Source organism: Nanorana parkeri, unplaced genomic scaffold, assembly GCF_000935625.1.
Source record: "Nanorana parkeri isolate BGI_ZX_2015 unplaced genomic scaffold, ASM93562v1 scaffold310, whole genome shotgun sequence".
In the NCBI taxonomy this organism is placed as follows: Eukaryota; Metazoa; Chordata; class Amphibia; order Anura; family Dicroglossidae; genus Nanorana; species Nanorana parkeri.
Window position 1 is genome coordinate 1,267,645 of NW_017306578.1, and position 24,665 is coordinate 1,292,309.

Consider the following 24,665-nt stretch of genomic DNA (forward strand, 5'->3'; position numbering starts at 1 on the left):
TTTTCATTTCAGAAAATTCCTGTATTCACCCAGAATGTTATTCCTTAATCAGACATTCTGCTATGGTCAGCAGGGAGGGGGGTGGGTGGGTGTTTTATTGTAAGCTTTATAAAACAATCAGGCAAGCCTTCCAGACAGCGCAAAGTATATTAGCTGATTTAGAAATAATAAAAAGTTTATCTGAAGTGAGCATTCCAGCAGAGACATTTTACACGCTTCATAAAACCGTGACATTCTGAACGCTTACTTAATTCCTTTGTTGAGCTTAAAGTAAAATTATGATAAAAGTGAAAAGCAATTAAATAAGTGTAGATTTGACAGCTAAAGCTGCAAAATGATCTGCCATGTGTATACCAGTCACTGGTAAACCAAACACGAAAATCACAACTGAAAACACCTATATTAAATAAAAAGGCTACATTAGTGAATTTGCTTTTCATTAAAGAGAAAATACAAATGCAAAAATAATTAGGTAGATTTACCTTTAAAATGTAAGGCAGCGAATAATCCATTTAATCTGCCATGATTTACTATGCACAGAAACAAATTACAAATTCATCAAATGCTTTATTGCTCACTAGCTAAAGAGGCAGCTTTAAAGAAGATATTCAAAAAACCAAGAAAGGGCGCAGAGAACACTGGCTAGTTAACAAAGTAGTGATGAAAAACTGAAGGTGGTGGCACTTACGTGTGAATGCCAGGATCTGAAGATGGACGGCCGGTATGGAGGATCAGGGCACTCGTGGTGTGGTGTCCGACTGTGATCGATGTATTAATCCAAGAGGTATATCCACGGGAGAGTGTAGATGAGAAGAGGGGACTTCGTCTGAAGTGCCGTGAGGGGTCTGTGCGGTGTGGGAGAGAGGCAGGGGGATCGCTGTGTTATCGGCAATAGGCAGCGGGCAATGGACGGGGCTGTAACAGCCGCAGCTGTGTGTGATAAAGAAGAACATACCATGTCACGCTTCTATAAACAGAACAAACTTTGATAAGATTAATAATATCAGGAAAGATAATTAAGAAAATGTCTAATAAATGAGCATACATCCTGCACTGAGGCTGCCAGCTCAAGTTGCTATTGTAGCTACCAAAGCCACTGCCGCCATGAAGATATAGAAAAGCAGAAACTTTAAAAAGGTTAAATCATTAATATTCACTGAGAAAAGTAACATTGTCCCTTTAGAGTACAGTACACCTTTCACAAGGGTCAAGCAGCTAAACTGGTCACAGAAATAAGAAAACGATGGGACTCTGCTAATATTCAGTAGTACCATGGGTGTCTTCTGTGCAGTGCTGAAATCTAGTTTATTCCTTCCCACCTTCTGAACCATCCTATTTGGGTTTCAAGGCCACCCAGCATAGTGATGGACCAGAAACATGGTGCAGAAGGTTGTAGACCAGCTTTCAACACTGCTAGGAAAAAGTGTGATAATGTGTATATTAGACGGCCTCAGAATTCAGGGCCACTGAGGCACTTATTAACCTCTTTAGAGGCACATGCCTGAGGGTGCCTGCTTTTAAAGTGACATTAAACCCTCAGATTTTTTAACATAAAACTTAACATAAAATACTGTAATGTGCACCTTACTGTAATCCATGGTTGTTTCCCTTCTCTTTGCTGCTCTTCCTTTTGAATCTGTATCTGTTCTCATGCCGGGCAGAACTTCTGTTTTGCAGCAGACTGCCTTGTCTCAGGAATGGATATATGGAGTCTGTGTATTGGTTTGTAACCTGAGCCAGCACTACAGGAAGAGGCCCTGAGCTGCAAAGGGAAGTTCTGCCCAGCATGAGAAGACATGAGGATTTAAAAGGAAGAGCAGCAAAGAGAAGGGAAACTACCATGGATTACAGTAAGGCACACATTACAGTATTGGTTTATGTAAAAAAATCTGAGGGTTTAATGTCACTTTAACTTCTGAGGCTAGTTAAGGCACGTATACATCATAGCAGGTGTACAGTAGGTGATAAAAAATTTACTATGTAACTATAGTATGTTTACTGCTACTTTTTAGATCAGATTCATTTACATAGTTACATAGTATTCGAGGTTGAATAAAGACACAGGTCCATCAAGTTCAACCTATTGTGTATATGCCTGTAATTCTGCATGTGTATGCGTGTGTATGAGTCCATGTTTGATCAAGTTCTTAAGTGTACCTGTACCCCTGTATGTTATGGTCTCTGAGAAAATTGTCCAAATGCTTTTTGAATGATTTTACACTCCCAGCTGAAATCACCGCTTGCGGCAGCAAGTTCCAGACCCTAGCCGCTCTAACTACGCCTCCCTATTTGTTAACACTTTTCAGCCAATGTTTGAAAGGGTAACTGGTCTTGTGTTTTTTCTCTTACCTTGACTTCTCTTTGCTGTGCTTGAACCTCACTCTTTGCTCAATCAGATCCTTCCAGCTAAAGTGTGTGTCTTTGATAAGATGAACCTCCTTGCCATGTAATATTTTCACAAGACGGCCATTGGTTGGAGCGTTCACAACATGAAAGGTAAGACTGACCTCTTCAGTGTCCACATCTTTTACACTCATAAAGGAGAAATCCAGTGGCCTCACTGCCCCAATACCAACCGTAAATGATCCGTGCACAAGGAGCACTGGGTGATGAATGTTAACTGAAAAAAAAGAAAACAAAGAATGCTGCAATTATTGTATCCATGGATAAAATAGTTAACGTTATTTACTCGTGCCGGTAGAGAAATTTTGTTTTTAAGTAAAGTTTATCATTTACATTTTCCTGTTCATGAACTTCTGTGTTTTATACAAGTATTAACCCAGGGCTTAAACATCTGATAATGGCCACAAAAGAGTTAACGGATGAGCTGCTACAACAATAATTGCATATATAATATACTGTAAGTAAACTTTTTGCAGTATTCATGAGCAACAAATATGCATCAGATGTACAAAGGACAATCAATGGAACAAGACTTCCTCACTTCCTCTGCTTAGTAAAAAATAAAAATAAAATGTTGGGGTTAACTGTCCAGTAAACATGATCAAACGAGATGAAAAGGACAGGAATATGACACATAAAGTTCTGCTGATTTCTATATTTCAAACATGTGCGAGCAAAAACATGATTGGCTATTCCTTGCAAAATTAGCTTTTATCACATTTACTAAGCTAGCGAAAAATTCCCTTGCAAAGTGAACAGTCTATTAAGGCATACTGGGGGGAATTTATAAAAACTGGAGCAGACAAAATGTGGAGCAGATTTGCACTGAAGCCAACCAGCTTCTCTCTTTCATTTTCAAATCTTATCTGGGCAAACTGAAGAGAGATGCTGATTGGTTGCCATGGGCAACTGCTCCAGATTCTGTTTTCTCCAGTTTTGATAAATTCCCCCAATTGCACTATACAACTATGGGACCCTATCAGATCTGCACAGTTAGAAAATTCCTAATAACCAGAGATGTCCTGATACCGTTTTTTCAAGACCAAGTACAAGTACTTTCTCTCAGGTACATGCTGATACCAATTACCGATACTTTTTCTTAAAGGGATATGTCACATTTTTTTCTAAAACAATATAGATTAATGATTTTTAGGGCAGTTGCTCAGCAGGGCTGCGTTTGGGTCTCTCCAGGGCTCTGAGGGCGAGAGCTGGACTCTCCAGGGCTCTGTAGGTAGCTGCCAGGCTGAACGGGTGTGTCCCCTGTTGAACGGGTGCGTGTCAGGCTTGTGTCGGCTCCGGGGCCGTACAGGCGGATATGGGGCAGTAATGGGTAATGTACAACCAGACAGGCACTGCCAAAGACAGCTGCCTGATGTCCCCCATTTAAAAATCTAAAGGGCTTGTTACGGCTTTATGTATCGGGGCATTTTCACAAGTACAAGTACTTGTGAAAATGTCCTGTATTGGCATCAATACCGATACTAGTATCCCTACTAATCCCTACTAATAACACTATTAGATTACTTTATTATATACTTAACACACTGTTAAAGAACATTTCCTCAGATTAAGGTCTGGCATTATGGAAAGGCCACTTATGTTTGGCCTGGGAAAGCAAAGTTCAAGGTGACTAGAATCTACCCCTTAGTTCATTACTTTATCACTTTACTAAACTGTTCTTACAGCGCAGGACAATATTGTCAGGATCCATCTTGACTGCCTGACAGCTGGCTCTGCCTCTCTAGAGCCAGAGCCAGATGTGCATTCCCCCCTCCCCTGTCTGTCCCCCTAATGATCACTGGAGGAACAGAGAGGGGAGGGGAGAACCCCTTCAGGGAACAGTGGCTGCTCACTGCAGGGAGAAAAGACCATGAGCTGAGCAATCAGCAGTTACATGATTGCTCAGCTCTTGGTTTTAGAGTCGGTGTGACAGCTGCAGTGTCTCAGGCTAGCTCTAAACAGCAGGGAGAGTAGATTTTAGTCCCACTGCACATGTCCTTTAAAGTCTAGGAGACCTGTGTAAAGGACTTTTATTTGCCTGATCCCTGTTCCTGCAGGCTCAAAGACCAGCACATGCAGCCTGCATTTTACGCGGAGATGACAAGGAACAGTCCACAAGCCAGAGCATAGGAGAAGCACCAAATGTTGGGGGGAGGAGGGTGGGGGGGATCAGATAAGTAAGAGTCCTTTACATAAAAACCCTAGACATTAATAATCAGTTAACCCCTGCAGTGCATGGGTAGACCCACTGCAAGGGGAGGTTTTTCGTTACCCTGGAGATAGACTTTAAAGGTCTTAACCTGGTCATTGGTTACCAGACATCATCCTTATTTCCCAATAATAAGAGCAATCATGTTAATTATCTGTTAAAATAACTTACTGTATCTTTTTATTACCTTTTTTACATTTTTCCAAATGCTTTAAAAAAAGTAGCTCAATTTTGGTCTAAATCTATGAGGTCTGTTAAGTAACAAGGCTTATGATCAAATGTTACCAATCATCTTCTATCAATATATTTTACTCTTCTTTCCCATAAAGATTTTATGCTATCTAACAAATGCCTCCTCCAAAAGCACCAAACTATAGAAGTGTAATCAAATCACTGAATATGCAATTGATTCAAACATACTCTAATTTGGTGTGCGCTTAAAACAAATCTGGCCACTCAAGGATCATTCTTTTATAATAAATCAGAACTTAATAGGAAAAGCTAATTACTGCAATATAAGATGTCTCCCTTATAATGAATTCTGCTTAGTGCTCCCATCATTCCCGCATTATTCATACACTATACAAGGTAGAGTTTCTGGCACAGATCCCCCTACAGCTCAATATTTTATGTGGTGGGAATATATCGGTGGAAGGATGTGGTGGCCTCTTTATACCGTCACCTTTTTTGTACAGTAAATTAACTCTTCTCCATTAACCAGGCCATATTTATATAACAACTTCATTCCAACAAGGAAAATGTAATTGTTTTACAACACAAGAACATCAAAATAAATAAGATTTCAGCAATCTGGATGCAAAAGAGTTAAGAAGTATATTTTAAAACAGACCTATCACAAAAAATAAACCATATACTGTACTGCAAAAAATAATGAGGGGAATTTATCAAAACTAGAGCAGACAAAATCTGGAGCAGTTGCCCAGGGCAGCCAATCAGCTTCAGTGTGTTCAGTTAAGATTTGAAAATTAAAGAAAGAGAGAAGCTGATTGGTTGCTGTGCACGCATGCTTCTGATTTTGTCTGCTCCAATTTTGATACATTCCTTTCCTTGAGTATTTAAAATATTTTAAAAGTTTACAATGTACTATTACTTCTTTGCTTTTGGCAGCACTAGTTAGCGCATGTGCCTAATGCACTGGTGGAGATTATTTACCAAGGTACTGAAAAAACTGTTGCATCCCTTTTAGGTCTCTTCCTAAAACCATTACAAAACAAACAAACAAACAAAAAATGGGGTGGGGGAAAGGAAGGCCCAGTGACAGAAGTGGTTACAGGGATCCCGATTTCTCAGAACATCCCAGGAAAGCTTGTTGTCTTTTTTTTTTTTTTTTGCAGACAGAAAAAGTTACAGATCCGAAGTCTTCTTGAAGAGTTTCCTGAAGAGTTCTTGTTTGCCATAAGTAAATCTTACTTTTATTTGGGTGATTACATTTCATAAACATGTACTGCCACTAGGCCCTCTCCTAAACAAAATGTTCCTTCTTGTCCTTTCCGGTGTTGCACTTTGCAATTGCAAGTACTAAAGACCTATGTGTGTTATATCTGACAATAGGCTCACTTGTTTCAGTGTATAGTTTGTAAATATGTATGTATAAGGCAGCAGCCCTTTTAGATGTAGGCTAAGCTTCCTATATAGTAGTAATAACTTTAAGCACATTTCCATCTTTGTGGAGGTATTTAAAAAAAAATATGCCAGCAATGTACGCTGAGTGTAGGCATATGCAGCTGCTGTATAGGAACACAGAAACTTACAGGGTTATTCACAAAGCTGCCGAAGGCAGCCGAGTGAATAACCGAGCCAAAGTGGACAGACATTATGGCTGATTTCAGCCATACATCGGCTAAAATCAGCCGTACATCGGCTGCCTTTGGGCAGCTGAACATGCCCCGCATGTTCGGCTGAGCCGGAGTGCAGAGGGACTTCGACTCAGCCGATCCAACTGAGCCGATCAGCTGAGCCGAAGCCCAGGCAGCTCACTCGCTGCCGTTCGCCCCTATTCTCATAGCCGAATGAGAATGAGCAGCATTCGACCTTAGCTGTTCTGCTCGGTAACTCTGTGGTACAGAGCAGAATAGAAAATCAGTGAAAAGAGTGTAAACAAACTGTGAAATCATGGCTGGCTCCACCCAGCTCTCATTTGTGGGCGAACGGCTGGCCTTCAGCAGGCCGTTCCCCCCGCTTCAGCTGTAACTGCGGCTCAGTCAAGCCGAAGCATATGCCTTCGGCTCATGTGAATAGCCTGCACAGCAGCCCTTCGGTTCGACTGAACTGAAGGATCAGCCGAAGCTACGGCTGTATCCTTTGGCTCAATAGTGAATAACCCCCTTACTTTTTTGTTAACTGTCTTCTCTCCTCATGGCTACTTTTGAGATGGTTGCCTCTGTGCTCTGCAGGCAGTCTTTGTAAGTTTCAGACTGCTGTGCACATTGGGAACTACAATGTAGGGCATTGAAAACTACATTTCCCACATTGCTCTGCTGACCGCATGCACAAGCTCTCTCCCCCCTTTCATTAATATTCATAGTGGCAACGCTCCCTGAACAGTGCAAAGTGACCTGGAGAGGCAGAGCTGGTGTGCAGTGATCTTCTGTTATGATGACTCACAGGGAGGGGGTGAGATGCTTTACAGTCTGTACAAGACAATCCAACACCAGTTTCAGATTAAGTTCCCTGTGGAGGGAATTTTGAATTTGCAGGACTCAGGCCCACTAAAAAGTCCATAAAAATAAAATAAAAAGCCTGCAATGTCATGAAAATGCACACACATATACATCATCACTGCACCTCTACATTACCACAGTTCAATAGGTTGAACTTGATGAACCTGTGTCTTTATTCAACCTCAAATACTATGTAACCTCAATAAATGCTAATCACTTACAAAGGTGGAAATTGGCTTTAAAAGAAGTCACTAATTATAAACTTGCTGTGATTTCCCTTTGAGTTCTTGATCTCAAAAGTAACCAATATCTATACTATGCTTTCATGTTCCCAATGCAGATATGGTTAGTGCGATTCTTTTTATCTATGTTAGTGATCTTCACTTCAGAGAAGCATTAGTATTTTGAGTGTGTTGTTCTATATGATTTTAAAGTTACAAGAACTGAAAGTCACATTAAAACTTTACAAAAATTAGCTGCTACTTACAGAAAAGAAAATTTTTGCTAAATGTTCCTTACAAAAAGGCAAAAGTTGCATAGCTTATTCTGCTCTACACAAACAGTTGTTCTATTTCAGTATGCGCTATCCATAAATTAGCAAGCATTTTCAAACCAAATTGAAAAAGTTGACAAAACTTCTAATCCTTTGCCTTTTTTAAACAAAAACGGTTTTGCAGTTAGGCTCCGGTTAAATTCTGATAGAGAAGCTTAAACTATTGATAGTTTAATTTATCCAAAATGAGTTGATAAATGCTATCAGTGTTCCCATAATAAATCGCCCAGTAGAGGGCTCCTTGTACTGCTGGGCTCTTTTGCTGTCACATGGTGCTTTAGCCTTTTTTCTTATCTCTGTGTACAATCTTGTGACTGTGGTAACTGTCTTGAGTAGAACCTGGTAAGCAAACATGCTATGGGTATTGTGTGAATAAGAAAATGCTCCCCTTTGCAGATGTGAACTCTATTCACAGCTAAATGCAATGTGCTAGGGTAGTCCATTAAATTTAAACAAGACTCAATGCTTGAGAAAACATACCTGACATTCTTTTCGGAAACAAAGACCACCGCAACACATGTGTTGGAGGGCATTACAGTATCCTGTGCAAAAACCTTAAAACCTTTCAAGCACATTACAATGCATGGATAGGTGAAAATCCAGTCTAAATAAAAGGCTCAATATTAGGGTTCCAGTGAAATGTAGACCAACCTTCTGCTAGTCTAGTAACAAGCAAAACATATAAAATTGGTTTGAACTATGCTTCTGAGAGGAGTTATCTCCTCTCAGAAGCATAATAATAAAATAATAACAATATCTGTGTAACAAATAAATGTGAAAGTTAAGCTTCTCACCTTCACACCTTCTGGTCCGAGAATTTCCTAGAAAACTATTTCCACAGTGAGGAACACAGTGGTGGTTCTTTAAAAATGTCTGGCTGTCACAGATTGTACATTGCTGTGAGCGATCACATTCAAGACATCCAGAAGGACAGGCTGTAAAATAAAAATACTTTAATATTCATATATAACAAAAAGCTTGATTCATAAAGCTTTAACACAATGATGAGAACCTGCAGACACCGCTGGATTGGAAGTGCCTGTAAGCAGAGAGGAGTCAGCGCTGGATCGGAGAGCCGCCGCATTGCTGGAGGATGAAAACATGGCGAAAGAAGAGGAAGATCGGATTAAGAGACATCATTTAAGGTAAGTGCTGATATTAACATTGGGGGGAGGGAAAAAAATGTATCCTTTAATGTCACTTTAAATGATGTCTCTGAATTCGATCTTCTTTACTGTCCTTTTCAGCCTTCTCTCCAGCGGTGCTGCGGGTCTACGATCCAGCGCTGACTCCTCTGTCCTTGCTGTCACTTCCTGTACCACGGTGTCTGCATGCGGGTGCACATGTTTATATACTTACCTTGTGTCTCTCCTCGTCTCCCGGACGAAATTCCGAACTGAGCATGCGCCTGCCCCCATTTTTGGACGGGAGTGCGCAGCGAAGACAGGAGTAAGTTTAAAAAAACTTTTTTCATACATCTACTGCTTGCTAGCAGTAGATATATGCAAAAAAACTTGAGGGTTTAGAAACCCTTTAAGCTTTGTGAATTGAGCCTAATGTGGTTTATTTGTTGTACTGACTAAAATTCAAAGCAAAATAGCAAAGTAACAAATTTTAATTTGTACGTTATAGCCATATATTTGCTTGCTGTGCCTAAATGTCAATCATTTAACCTCTTGCTGTCCGGAGGAAGTTCTTACTATTTGCACACACATGATAAAATCTGAATTTTGGCTAGAAATTAGCTTCAAACCCCCAATCAATGATATATTTTCTGAAAGCAGAGGCCCTGTAGAATAAAAAAAATGCTAGTTGCAATTTTTTACGTCGAACGGTATTTGCGCAAATGTTTATCAACCAGTATTTTTAGGATAAAATACACTAAAATGAAATTCAGTGCACAGTGAAGCCGCAAAAATCTACAATACTCCAAATGTCCAATAGGGGACGCTTTAAAAGCTTTTACTGCTCATCAGTTTAGTGCTAACAGTGATTAATGGCTCTAGAATTATTGCTCCGACGTTCGTGGCGATATGTAATATATGTAGCGCAATTTTCATTTTTGCACATAGGCGCACCGACGCATGATTGCGTATGTATGTGCGTGCACGTAGGGGGCGGGGGACTTTAAATATTTTTTTCTGCATTTTTTTTCATATGTTACTTTCACAAAGCTGCCGAGTGAATAACTGCGCTGAAGTAAAGTGAGCTGAACGTTGTTCAGCTATTCACTTCAGCTCAGTACGGCTGATTTCAGCTGTACATTGGCTAAAATCAGCCATACTTCGGCTGCAGAGCATGTTCGACTGAGCCAAAGTGAAGAAGAAGCCATTCGACTCAGCCGATCCAACATCTGGATCAGCTGAGCCGAAGCTCCGGCAGTTCCGTCTCATAGCGGCCGAACGGCAGGGAGCGGCATTCGGCTTGGCTATTCAGCTCGCTACCTCCGAGGTAGCGAGCAGAATAGACAAACGGTCGACTTTTCGCCCCGCTTGGGCTGTCACTGCTGCTCAGCCGAGCCAAGGGCATATGCTTCTGCTGCTGTACGAGCTGCTGTACGGACTATTGTGAATAGCCCATAGAGCACTGAACCGTAGGGCTCCGGCGGCCAAAGGATCTAGCCATAGCAGGTAAGTGAATAACCCTCTAAAACACGCTAACAAGCCCCCTATGTCACAGCAGATGACAGGTCCTCTTTATGGAGACATCAGCGGTCTTTCAGACCCCTAATGTCACCTAGGGACCCCAAAGAAGCTGAGGAAGCAGAGATCTGCTTCCCCAGATTTTTCTGCTGGCTCTAAGAGCCGGAGAATGAAAACAGTGACACCGGAAGTGATACAGATCACTTCCGGGTCCGGTGATCGGAGGAGAGATGTGGAAGCCTGCTGATCTCTCTCCGATCATTACGGAGAGACCCTCCGTGCTGGTCCTGGGCCCGCACGGGGGACAGCGGAGCCCAGGGAAGCCGGTAGCGGCGGAGGGGGCAGCACGATCCACCGATCCGTACAAACGATCCAGCGGCTGTATAGACGCCAGATTATTTGTATATTAGCAGTCATCTCTGGCTTTTTAAAATGACATGGCTGCAGCAGTAAATGTACAGCTACCAGCAGCAAGTGGTTAAGCTATTTCAGTTAATGTGACATTAAAGTCAAAAAATGTTTCCCTCCCCCAATTAAAGCACTTACCTTAAATGATGTTTCTTAATCGGATCTTCTTCTTTCCTGTCCTTTTCATTTGTCCCTCCAGCGCTGCGGCGGGTCTTCGATCCAGCGCTGACTCCTCTGTCCTTGCTGGCACTTCCTGTCCCACGGTGTCTGCATGTGGGTGCAAGCCATCCATAGACTTACCTTGTGTCTCTCCTCGTCTCGCGGCCGAAATTATGAACTGCGCATGCGCCTGCCCCAAGATGCTTTGCGGCCGCCCGAGAATTTTCACATTTTCCAATAATTCTGGGCCAAACAGTGATGGCAGCCAATCAGTTGCTGTTAGTGTGGATTGAAGACAACAGTGAAGCAATTATTTTGGTCAAAACAAAATTGCTTCCTTACTGGAAATCTCTCTGCACAACCTGGCTATCTTTAGAGATGGAGGTAGGGAAACACTTACAAAAATTAGGGGTAGGACCACACTACACAGAGGAGCCATAACAAGGTAGTGTGGCTTCCACATATTTTGCAAACGTTATGCAACTAAATCCGCAAAATGTTAGGCAGGGCAATTTGTTTTGTTTGTGCTGGGAAACTTCTGTGTTTTTAAGGTAGGGAAACACATGTGCTGCTCCTTTTTGGTGAATTGCAGGAGTACATTGATAGTTCCAAAGCGGTTAGAGGCAGGAAGTACATAGAGTACGTTAACTGTCTACCACATTGGCTCTAGAACAAAAATCTCTATAACCGTAGAAGGTACTTTAGACTATAAGCTCCATGGAGGTAGGGACTGATATGAGTGACTTATGGCTTCTCATGAATTGATGCAGAATATGTTATCACTATAAATGTGTATAAAATAAAAGTGTGCTTACCAAGGCATCTGTGATCAGAGTGTGACACGAGATGGTGCTTTCCACATTCAGTAACACACTGTCCATTAAGCAGGTAGAATGGTACTTCACACTGATTACAATGACTGGAATCAGTACAGAACAGGCAGTGCTCTCCACACTCTAATATATATAAGAAGAAATAAAAACTGTTACATAGGCTAGAACACCATGTATTCATACTGCATGGAAGGCAACTTCTTTAACCCAAGACAAAAAGGATGTCCCGCTTCTGGAGATACATTAGCTCTAATCAATTACCCTTGTGTTTCAGTACATCAACCAAGATCCATAACCAGAAAGATATCTAAAAAAAAAACAAAAGCGTTCGGGCCGTCTGCCAGATCGAGGCGGTCCAAGGGTTACTTTAAAGATCGGGACGTACTATGGATTTAATTTAATGAAAAAATATTTATTTATTAATTTCAAATATAACAAACGTGGCCAATCTCTATTTGTCGACCAATAAAAACAAAGTGAACAAAAAGGTTTTTGAGCTGACTGTTGTTTCTGTTGCCTTCATTCGGACTATTTTAACCCTTGTGGATTGTGTTGCTCTTATCGGCACTTGTGGCAGTTTTCCCTCTGTTTACCAGGGTATGTGTGGCTCCTTAGATATCCTTCCCATGTATAATTGATTTCACCCGTGGATTAAATATGCGGAACTAGTTAGACAGATTTAAAATATGTTTATACATCAATCGTTTTAGAGAACAGTTGAAGAATGAATACTGTATAATATAATTTTTTAATAGCAGACAAGACTAAGGAGGTACAACACAACAAGACATAACAGATGATTCTCAGCCTCACTGTTCTATTCTGCTCCACAGCTCCCATTTAAACTCAAACCTACACTGCAAATTGAGTGTTGCAATGAAGGATTAAATCCAACTGTAGTTGAACATTGTTATTAAAGTCCAAAGGAACATTGATAGTTTTACATCACATACTCTGGGTGTTTAATAAAATTTTGCAAACTGGAGTTGGAAGACGTGGCATTCGCTAATGATTGCCATTCCTGAATCCCTAGCTAACTTTGAGAATTTCATCTGTGTTTTGGCTGCTGCTGGGCATGTACCGAATGCCCCAAAATGCCATCTTTACAGGAAGCAGGTGACTGGTGCCTCATCTGAGCCTGTGATACATACACATTGTTTTAAGTTACATTCTTTTCAAAGATTTGCCTATTTGAGCAATAAACATGGATGTGACAATGCTGACATCAGTTCCGAAAATCCATGCACGGATCCCCTGCTGATCGGAACTGAAGGTGCCCATGTAAAAGGGGCATAATTCCTACAACCTTAGATATTTACATCAACATATAATTGACAAAGCGTTCTAACTAAAAGGATATCACTTAGTTGTGTTTTTTAACATAGCTGAAAAACTGGTAGCTGGTAAACTACAAAGTCAATGTTCGCTTTAATATAGAAGAAGTTTCTTTGCCCTTTGATGCTACATCACAATGCACAAAAGGAAATAGTTTTCGAAAATTGTAAGTGCAACATTAACATTAAAAACAAGTTGAATTCATCCAGAAAGAAAAATGCAGAGGTATAGATTTCACTGGTTTGCAATAATTAAAATGATTCGTCAATCACGTTGATGAATGAAGCCCCAATGATCAGCAACGCGAACTTGACAACCACATAGATGATCCTTTCTCGCCAGACTCTTGCTGTGGATGGCAGCTCCCCAGCTGGCAGCTTAATGTCAACAAATGATTTGCGGTTAATTAGGTCACCCAGGATCCCCCAGCTCCTTTGTTTACAAACAGAAGCAGGCTGGGGAATAGAACAGTTATTTAGCAGCAAGCCTTTTTGTTTTCAAACATCTCTGCTGGAGTACACCCTACAGGTGCTCCACTTTACATACAGGTTTAAGGCATTCCCCAAGCATATTATCTAATGGATTTGTATATTCTTAATATTGCCCTTTAAGCCTTACTAATCACTCCCTGCTGAATGGTATTTTTTCTATTTTGGTTTGTGTTGCTATATGTACCTCATGGCTTGTCCAGGAAACCATACCCTTTTTTTTTTTTAACAAAAGCTTGCAAATTAGCTCTAAAAAGGCCAGATAAAAAATACAAGAAGTCCTATAGCCTTCAAAGGACTCTGGGTGAGATATATGTTCAGGGTTTGCAAATTTTTTAAAGTGTTTGGAGAGCATCCAGTGACCCGAAGTTTGCTCGGTTCATTCCTCCCTATTGTGGAGAACAATAGGGTGTGCTAGTTGCCCCTCCATTTCTCCGTCCTCCGAGTGTGTCTTTTTTTGCTGGATTGTAGGGTTTGTTTGCCTACCCTTTGAGGATGTCTGAGGTTCACTTGGTTTCCCTCAAGGTTAAGGGCTTGAACTCCCCTGAGAAAAGAACGAGTGTCCTGAATTGTGGCGACTCAGAGCTGATGTGGCGTTTGTACAGGAGACGCACTTCTCTAATTTTCGTTTTCCAGTGGGGTACCATTGTTCTACTTCTCACTCTAAAATAAAGGGAGTCAGAATTTTGTTGTCCGGGGCAGTTCATTGGTTGCTAAAGGCACAAGATTTCGACCCACAAGGTTGTTTTCTGTTTTTGGCTGGAGACTTAAATGGTAGACGGGTGACACTGGCTACGATATACTGCTCCAACCAGGGCCAACTTGCGTTTCTGTCTGATTGTCTGTCCACTCTTAGAGAATTTCAGTAGGGGGTGCAGATTTTTGGAGGTGACCTGAACCTTTGTCTAGACCCACGATGCCTCCAGATTCATGCAACACCTCTCTTATCCCGCACTCAAAAGGATCAAAAGGGACATACAATCAATGCATTTGGTAGACATATGGGGACTGCAACACTTGTCAGATAAAGACTACGCCTTCTTTTCAGTGCCCCATCAACCCTATACCCATATAGATTACTTCATGATATCCCATGACACTCTTTCAACTCTTCTATTGAAACCTCAACAGCTTCTGATCATGCAACCATCACACGTCTCCTTCGTTGGAGCCCGGTCTCCTCTCAGGTTGGGAGATCCTTTCAGTTGGAACTCCAGGGTGAAATCGGGGACTTCTTTTGCCGCAAATAAGGGCTCTACACCCTCTCCACTTGTGGTCTGGGAAGCCCATAAATGTGACTAGGGGCCTTCTAATTCGGAGGGGTGCCGCACCAGACTTGCACGTACTATTCAACTCCTCTCCCAAATCTCCCACCTGAAGGCACTCCACAAACGATCTCTGACCCAATCTTATGAGTCTGAACTCAGGATACTACGTGAGGAACTTTCCGCTTTGCTTCTCTATAACACCAAGGTCCAGTGGTTCTTTTTCGCAGCTTAGGCAACACTCCATGGAATCCTATCTAGAGGAATCTGGTATCCCTAGACTCAATTCTACAGACGTGACTGCCTCAGAGGTACCGCTGATGGTTGATTCAGGATGGTAGTGAAATCTCCAGGACCGGTTGGCTATACGGCCGCATACTACAAAACGTATGCCCCTCTGCTGGCTCCCCACTTTGTTGCTGCTTGTAATTCTATTTTAGAGGGCTACTCGCTTCCCCCTGATGCTCTGCGTGCTCATATCGTGGTGATCCATAAAGAGTGTAAGGATCTCTCTAACTGTGCCAGTTATGGGCCCATTTCCCTCCTCAATCTGGACCTCAACATTTTCTCCAAGATCTTGGCACTTAGGGCGCTGCCTCTTTTACAGACGGTTATACATCCAGTGGGTTTTATGCCACACAGAGAAGCAAAAGACACCACATGGGTTCTCAATGTATTCCACCTAGCCCATTCACGAGGTGTCCCCTTGGCTCTGCTCTCGACAGATGCGGAAAAAGTATTCGATCGCATTGACTGGAATTTCCTGAAGACTATGTTCCATCGTTTGGGCTTCGACACGAAAATGTGTGCCTGGTTGGATGCCATCTACTCCTTACCGACGGCAGCAATTCGGGTCGATTAAGCTTTATCCCCTTTTTTTCATCTGTCTAACAAGACAAGACAGGGATATCTGCTGTCGCCTTTGATCTTTATCCTGATCCTAGAACCCTTCCTAAGTAGACTCAGGGCAAATCCCAATATTCAGGGTCTTCGTGTAGGGAATGATCACCAGAAAGTTGCGTTGTTTGCGGACAACCTCCTGTTTCTCGTTTCGTCCTCTGCAATGACTTTTCCGAATCTCCTCCAGGAATTCGCTCTTTTTGGCAAAGTCTCAAACTTTCAAATAAACTTTCACAAATCGGAAGCTCTCAACATTTCTCTGCCTCCACAAATGATTCAGAGTCTACGATCGGCTTTTCCATTTAAATGGGCGAAGGAATATATTTCATATCTAGGTACTCTTCTCACGCCAAACATTTCCGTGATCTCTGCAGCAAACTTTAAGCCTTTAATGTCCAGGGTGAGGTCAGATCTCTTGAAATGGCATATTCTTACTCATTCTTGGTTTGGCAGAAATGCAGTGCTCAAGATGAACGTCCTCCCTAGAATGTTGTATCTGTTTTAGACACTTCCCATCTTTATAACGTCTTCCTATCTCCGAGAATTACGTCTTCCTATCTCCGAGAAGAGTTTCTTCAATTTGTTTGGGCTCATTCTCCATCTTGGCTGTCACACAAACTGCTTGCTGTTCCCAAGTACCTTGGTGGGATGGAGTTTCTGTATCCTATCCTCTTTTATAAAGCGACCCATTTAGCCAGAGTCCTGGAATGGTGCAAAAATCGTGATTCCAAACAATAGATAGTTCTGGAGCAGGCTTCATCGACTGTGCCACTGGGAGGGATTCCCTGGTTGGAACCCTCACACTGTAAGTTATTGCGGAGCCATCCCTTAATTGGTCCCTCATTAAAGATCTTTGCGGGTTTTACCGGGATTCTGTTCCTGGTCAAGGCCCTTTTTGATGTCTCCAGTGGTGGGTCATCCGGACTTTGGTCCTGGGCAGATTGATGCCCAATTCCCTACTTTTCTTACACAGGGCAGGTTCAGGCTGTGTGACTTTGTGTCATATGGAAGACTGAGGGAAGCGTCGGCTCTGCGTTCTCTGGTGGTCCCCCAGCTGGATGATTGGAGGTTGCGCCAAATCCTCAATTTTCTGAAGTCACGGGTACCTAAGGTATGGTCCCCGATTCCTTTAACATGGTTAGATCGCCTTTGTGACATTCTCTCTCTCTGATGTATAAGGCCTTGATTCAACTGGAAAAGCCCCCCCCCCCCCCCCCTTTGTTGGTAGGTGGGAATGGGATCTGAATCGTCTTCTTACACCCGAGCAAAAGAGTGACTCGATATACTTTACCCATTAGGCCTCCATCTTCAGTAGATTACAGGAAAATAATTACAAAATTCTCTCCCGCTGGTACAAAGTTCCCGTGGTATTGCATAAAATTTATCCGCAGACCACCAGGAGTTGCTGGAGATGTGGCGAGGGGGTAAGTGACCTAATACACATCTTCTGGTCTTGCCAGAGGATTCAACACTGCTGGACAGAGGTGGGGATTCTTATCAAACAGCTTCCAGGAGTTGCTGTTCAAGACACCCTAGCTGCCTCTCTCCTACATGTCACCGACCTATGAAGGAAGCGTTATAAGAATTCACTTTTCCTTCACTTGTTTAATGCGGCGAAGTTGTGCATTCTGGCCCTTTGGAAACAGCCTGCTGCACCGACTTTAACAATGTGGTACTCTAGGATTGCAGAGATAGAGTGCATGGAGAACCTCACTGCCTCTTTGTACAATCGAGAAGAAAAGTTCAATTGCACATGGTTTTATTGGCATGAGTACGCCCTTTCTCAAGAATACGACATGACCTCTAACGATCCAATGCTTGAGGGGGCGGGGGGAGTGCTCTCCCTCACCGGCACTCTTCTTTTCTGTGTTTTTAACTCTTTTTTTTTATCTGTGACTCTCGTCAGGCTGTCTGGCCCTTGGCGAGGTGTCTCTTGGCCTGCTCTTCTTCTTGAAGACCTCTATCCTCTGTGTGTTTTTCCTGTCCTATTTGACTGTCTTTTGTGTGTCTGTGTTATGTGGAAGCATTTAAAAACAACAAAAGTTAGGTCTGGAGAGGCGAGATATCAACCTTTTACCGAGGTGGTACATCGACACTGGGATATATTGCATTGACATTCTAGCTTTATTGTGCCTGTTATGATATATCAACAAATAGTTGTCAGATGTGCCATCCTGATTCTGTATAATGTTCTCTTCATTTATATCTCAGTTGTATCTCTTGCTTTTTTAAAAATTTTAAATAAAGAGTAAACAAAACCAAAAAAACCTCGTAAGAGAATTGTAATGCTGGTCTCATACACGACACTATGTCCAGGCTCTTCAACTCTTGCTCCCCAAATAGCGCTGTTGATTGGACCAGTGTTCAGGTGGGTATTTGGGACCTCTGGAGATCCAAGCTATTGCGTTGGGTGTGAAAGCAGCGGTCTGATTTGCCTACATGCTGCCAGCACAGGCTACTTTAACCCTTGCTGCTGCTCATAGCTCCCAAAAAGACCAGCATCTTTAACATTCTTTCCACCTGCATTTTTCAAAGTTATAATGAGTTTACAAACCAATATGAATCTTTTTCTGCAGTATGCAGTTTCAAAGCCTATGTTTATAATATGGACAGCCACATAAAAAAGTATCAGTACATAATTATTATTATAGTGCATGTGGGATATACTTACAACTCACAAAAAGAAACAACTTAAGGAGGAGACCAGGATGAAGCAGAGCTAAAGCTTATTAAAAAATGATGAATCTAACAAGAAACAATCGTAATATGAGGAGGATATTAAGATGAATGAAAATAACAGAGAAGGAGAGGAGAAATTAGAATTTAGATGACACTGGAATGCATTAATATTTATATAGGAGATGTTGATGACCTGATTATCTCATGGCTAAGCAGGAAACAGGGGAAAGAAGAAGTACATTGTAAAAGGTCATCAATGAGGAGTTAATAAATAATAGATTGTCAGTCAGCCAAGGTTATATCCGCGGGAGGTAAAAACGTCCGTAAATCTAGTATTTCATATTTCCAAAACGGGAGCATCATTACTTTTCTGTGCAGTAAATAAATGTATGCAAATTCAATTTCCAGTACGTTAGCTATACAAATGGAGCTGTTCTGGCAGTCAGTTATACATACAGCAATGAAGAAGGAGGCATTGAAATGTGGCACTTGCTGCTGGGAATGGAGGTATATGTAAACAAATTAAGTGCATCTGCTGTGCATGGACAGCTGGCTATAACCATATTATTATGTGGTAACTTGTGCTGTTTTTCAATACCAGGTAGAAATACACTGAAAGCACACGTGTCAAGGGGAAATGGTTTACAGTAAGATAATTCAAAAGAGGTACCAAAGGCAGTACAGACATATAGGTAGCCATAAACTGATAAAGTATGTAAGGATTTCAACACAATCCAGAGGTAATATTTGTCCAAAACAGTGGAATATTTGTCCAAAAAAGGGAAAAGAAGATAGTAACAGTATGATTATGCAAAGACTTTAAAGTGAATCAGTGCTATGCCCATGCAGGATTAATTATGGTGGAACTGAGGGATGGAGGCTTGGTGGAAGCTCTTGCCATATTGTGCATATATAAATGGCATACATTCGAATTATGGCAAACTTACCTCTCGGTTTGCCCTCCCCCAGCGTTGACAGTTCCATGCGTTTCTTAGCCACTCCACAGCCACAGCCACCACTGCCATCTTCACATAACCTCTTTTTTGCTGCAAGAGTCTTACTTCCTCAGCCATAGCACTACCAGTGATAAAGCATCTCCTGTGCATGTGTGATAGAGCCACATTATCTTGCCAATTGGTTCCACTCTTTGACACTTTACCAATGCCCAGAGTGTACTGTGGGCTACAGGCAGTGTAAATAAAATTAAAAAAAGTAAAAAGTGAATGGAGTTTTGTGGTAGAAGAGATGCACAACATCGCCTTTACCAAAAAAACTCTGCTTGCTAGCTGTTTTTTTAGACTTTAATGGACCACCCCCTGTGGCTTATACTTTACTCGTGTTGCGTTCTCCCCCTGCTGACCCATTCACCGGCTGCACAAAAATAACATAAAATAACATGGTTAAACTCCAATTTGGTCTGCTGGGAGCTTGTACAGACTTAAGGACCTTTTTTCCCCCCACAACCACATGACAGAGATGCAATATGGAAGCATGTGGGAATTTGGCACATGCTTCCCCATACCCATTAATTTTGGGTATTATTTCAATCCATGACATTACTGTCCTCCTTCTGAAAATGCCAATTGTCTGTCTTTGCCTTTAATAGTTTAAATCACTGGCCTTGAATAAATATTCAGCAGAGGCGGGTCAGAGTCAAAAGTCAGAAAATGACAGTTTCTCTATCTTTCCAAGTACAGGTTTGCATTTTTAAAAATAGAAATATCCTTATATAATTTTACAAATTATATCTGTAGTTTGGCTGGTTCACCAAGCTCAAAATAAACTTACAGGACACTTAAAAAACAGTACCTCTGCACGTGTCCCCGTGCTTGTAGTGGGAAGATGGACAATGCTCGACACAAGCTCCATTATAAAGGACATAGTGCTCCATACACTGCAGGCAATCAGTGTTCAAAGGGCCTTTGCAGGCATTGCAGCTCCAGTCACACTCTGCATAAATAAAGGAAATATTACTTAACAATGTGCAAAGCTTCATCTTCTATTATAATATAGATTTTCATATTCTGAAAATACTAAATATTATATCAAAAGAACCAGTCACTGTATCCAAGGGAGTAGGCATACTGCATTCATATTATGCATATATTCCTGAATGAACTTGTGCCTACAGTGATATTATACATCCCTTGACATTAGAATATGCCTCTGACATGTTTTATTTGTAAGTAAATACTACACTTCAAACACTTACATGAGCTGTTCTGTGCAGATAAAGAGACTGACTCAAAGTGAATCCTTAAGGAAACAGCACTCTCTCTCTCTCACTCTCATGCCAGATCATATAAAAATATTCAAGGGCACACAAATATAATTTGCAACCACTGTTTCTCTCTTGAGGTTACAGATATTACAACACCCTTTGTGTCTGTTGAAATAGGGAATCAATAAATTAACAGATGGCCCCTGACAATCTGTAAAATCTGGAAACATGGACAGTGCCTGATGGTCACAGCAAACTGAAGACATAAGAGAAAGGGGAAAAAGGTAATGGTATAAAATTAAGAAACAAGAACACACAACAAATATACAATAAAACTTTTCATTCCTTAGATGTGATCCTTAGATGAGAATCTGCTTTGTTAGCAGCTCTTTAAGTTCATGCACGTAGCTTTCATTAACTTAGCAAGCACCCAGAGACCCCTAAAACCCAAGGTAAATTGTAGGGATGCACCAATACTGATACTAGTATCGGTGCCGATACCGAGTATTTTGGCCAGTACTCGTACTCGCCCAAATGCTCCAGATGCCTGGAGATCCCAGCTAATTGGGAACCCGGGCGGCGAGTCATTACGTGCCTCCCGGCTTCCTTAATGGGACTTCCAGTATCAGTATTCTGTATCGGGGAGTACCGGAAAAAAATATATTGGTACTCGTACTCAATACAGAAAACCCGCTAACAGTGCGACCCTAGTAGATTAATACTCAAACTGAGTTTCTTGGCAACAGTTCTGGGCTGGTTTGTTCCTGCCTTTTGCCCTAAATCATATCTAAACCCAAAACCAAAAATTATACATATTACAGCATATCATTCCTTAGATGAGATGGCTTCATTAGTTTATTTTTTTTAATTTTACCTTGTAAACGTGGGAATAACACACTTTCTGTCTCTGGGTGTCCATGCTCACTCCTCCACTGTAGCTATAGATGGAGCATTTTGTCTGCTAAACATGTCTGCCTTTCTTCATCTCTATTACATGAGGGGTAATGGGGATTGTTTATGCTTTCTGTTCATCTCACATAAAGTGACAAGAACACTTCATTTCTATTAACAGATATTTTTTCTACATGCTCAATGTTCATAGCCGAAAAAAAACAAAACAAAAAACAATGCAGCCAACACCCCAAAGAAATGGTAAGTTGCAATATAATACATTTTTCTTCTTGGGTTTGCTTTCATTGAACATTGAGACTGCCCTTCAAGTCTGAGAACAAAGCTCGATCTAGCAATATTTCATATATCAATGGATCGGGGCTGAAGGTAAGTATTTATCTTAGTGGGCTGCATTCAGGGGTGGCAGGAAAGTCATTCAAGGATAGCTGTACCAAAGGCACAGTTGTTCTTTAATATAATCCTTTCCATTAGAAAAACATTATCCAGCTCTCCTGCTGTTTCATTACTTGTATTGTACCTTTAAAGCTCAATTGTAGTCACAGAAGTAGATATTTAGTCAATCATTTTCCTCTACTGTCCTGTTATATCATTCGAACAGTAGTCTGAATATGACTGCACAGTCAAATTGCCATCAGGGCAGCACCAACACAGTGCACTCGGTAAACTAACAGACCTGATCAGATACGCTCCCTCTCTTCCTTAGCACTACAAGTCTCTGTAAGGATGCATGTAATGAGGTATGTCACTAGTACTCATTTAGGTCAGCATTCCTGACCCAGAATTGCCCACCTTCCTGTGTTTACCATATTAGATCATGGGTAGGCGAGTGAGGGAATCGCCTCAGGCGCAGCCTAGAGGAGGTGCAGCCAGGGCCAGGCTGGCTGTGCACCCTCGCCCCTGTTGCCATGGCGAGCACAGGGCACCATGGCAACAGGGGCGCCAGGTGGCCAACAAAGCAACCTGGCAGGGAGAAGAGGGGCAGGCACAGGCTCCAGCTTCTCCTAGGATTCCTGCTGCTCTCTGCCCCCGCCTGTATGGGCAATGGCAGCAGGGATCCGATGAGAAATTAAGCTCTGCAGCCAGCAGCCAGGAGGAAGGAACAGCCACCCAGGATGGCCGAGCGGTGGAGAGAGAGAGAAGCTCGGCCAGGATCTGACAGCCGGTGGCTCTCTCTCTCCTCCCCGCTCGGCCACCCTGAAGTGACAGCGCTCCCTCCCCCGCCCCCCTGGCTTCACCACTCGGGATGGCAGAGCGGAGGATCGGTAAATATCAGTGACATAAACCAATCCTCTTTGTGCAGAGCAAACACTGGAGTGATCAGCTAATCGCTCCAATGTTTATAAACAACTTGGGGACACATAGTACTATGTGCCCTCAGTTATGAATAAACAGGAAGCACTTTACATCACTTCCTGTTCATTCATGAGTTTCTCAATGGGTGGAAGCACTCACTATAGAGGCTTCTACCCATTGATAACTGGATGATAGTAAATATTTTACTATCTCCAGTTTCTGAATTAATAGGAAACCTCTGTAATGAGTGTTCTCTATTCATTTAGAACAGAGGCTGCAGAAAAAGAGATTGAGGACTCCACTGTGTCCACAATTTATTTTTCCATTTCAAAAGGGAAGTGTCAGGGGTCTGTTTAGACCCCTAATATTTACCCAATGCCCCCAACAGTAAAAAAAATAATACAAAAAAAAACACAGCACACACACTCATGCAAAGATATTATTAGACATGTGGAAAGGCTAAAAATTAATTTCAGACTAAATGAACGGAAACTAAAAATGTTTTCATTAGTTTCGTCAAACGAAACAAATGTTTATGCTATTAAAAGCATAACATACAGTGGTGCAGGACTATAAAGAGTAAACAGGTGTGATATCTGTACTGAGATAACCATGTAGGCTGCGATTGCGGAATTCCGTCTAAAAATGCTAGTTACCTATCTCTAACTTAAGTATGTTGTGTCAATGACCTGGAACAGGCACGCAGCTGTGGAAATCAGGCTGAAAAAAAAAATGTCTGTGCACATACTTGTTCTAGGTCAGTGGTTTAAAAGTAGTGATCTTGTTGGATCAGCACAGAATCCATATTACTAGCATTTTAAAACAGAACTCCAGGAATTGTTTTTATTAACCCTTGCAGGTCGGCTTTTCCTGCACTGCAAGGGTTAACTGCTCGTTTGTGTCTAGGACACTGAGGACCATTCCAATCCGCTGCAGAGGAAGAGACAGACTGGAGGGAGCGTGGTAAAAGCTGGCCGGCTCAGAACCTTAGGTAAGTATATCTTTGTTATTTTAGCATGAAACAAGAGGTTGAAAAAAAAAGGTTAAAGGTTTGTCTATGTACCAGATATACTGTACACCAATAAGCATACAGAGAATTGCTAATACTGTGATATGACAATATAAGTCAATGTTCTCCAAAATACTAAATATTCTTATCTTGGAAATTATACTATATGCAGTATAATGCAAATCACTATTTCAGTATTTGTATAGTACAATGTATCTACATACAATAGACAGCACTGTTAACTTAGTTGAAGGAAACTACTTAAATCTGTTTTGAAATTAGTGAATACATTTATAGCCAACCCGTTGTTTTATTTCTGTAAGATGGAAAAAGAAAGAATGAAAACATGGATGACATTAATAATACAATAACAAATGTCAAATTACTAAATTCAAGTACATTTTGTATTACAAGAAAATAAAAAAACAAGACAAATTCAGTGTGTGCTCCTGGGCATTGCCCTCCGCTTTACTCCATTCTTATTGATTCAGCACATTGAAGTTCAGTGGTAATCACCTCTCTTGGTGGATAATAAGATGAAGCTTGTTCACAGAAGTCCGCAATAACAGCACAAAAGAGAACTCAGATGGCAAATTTAGACAAGCAGATTCAGTATCTCAGCTGATACAACATTCCAGAGTTTGGCACATATAGCCAAGTTTATACCCGGCCAAT

At 41.5% G+C, this 24,665-nt stretch overlaps 1 protein-coding gene across 1 annotated transcript in view; it reads right to left on the reverse strand.

Annotated features, from left to right (window-relative positions):
• FRAS1 (Fraser extracellular matrix complex subunit 1) overlaps window positions 1–24,665 on the reverse strand; it is a 269,028-nt gene that overhangs the window by 106,004 nt on the left and 138,359 nt on the right. The window contains exons 22-25 of the mRNA XM_018557898.1: window positions 20,365–20,505; window positions 11,871–12,011; window positions 8,641–8,781; window positions 2,350–2,620 (exon numbers count right to left, since the gene is read on the reverse strand). Of these exons, the coding sequence (XP_018413400.1) occupies window positions 2,350–2,620; window positions 8,641–8,781; window positions 11,871–12,011; window positions 20,365–20,505 (694 nt within the window). The remainder of the gene's footprint in view (window positions 1–2,349; window positions 2,621–8,640; window positions 8,782–11,870; window positions 12,012–20,364; window positions 20,506–24,665) is intronic.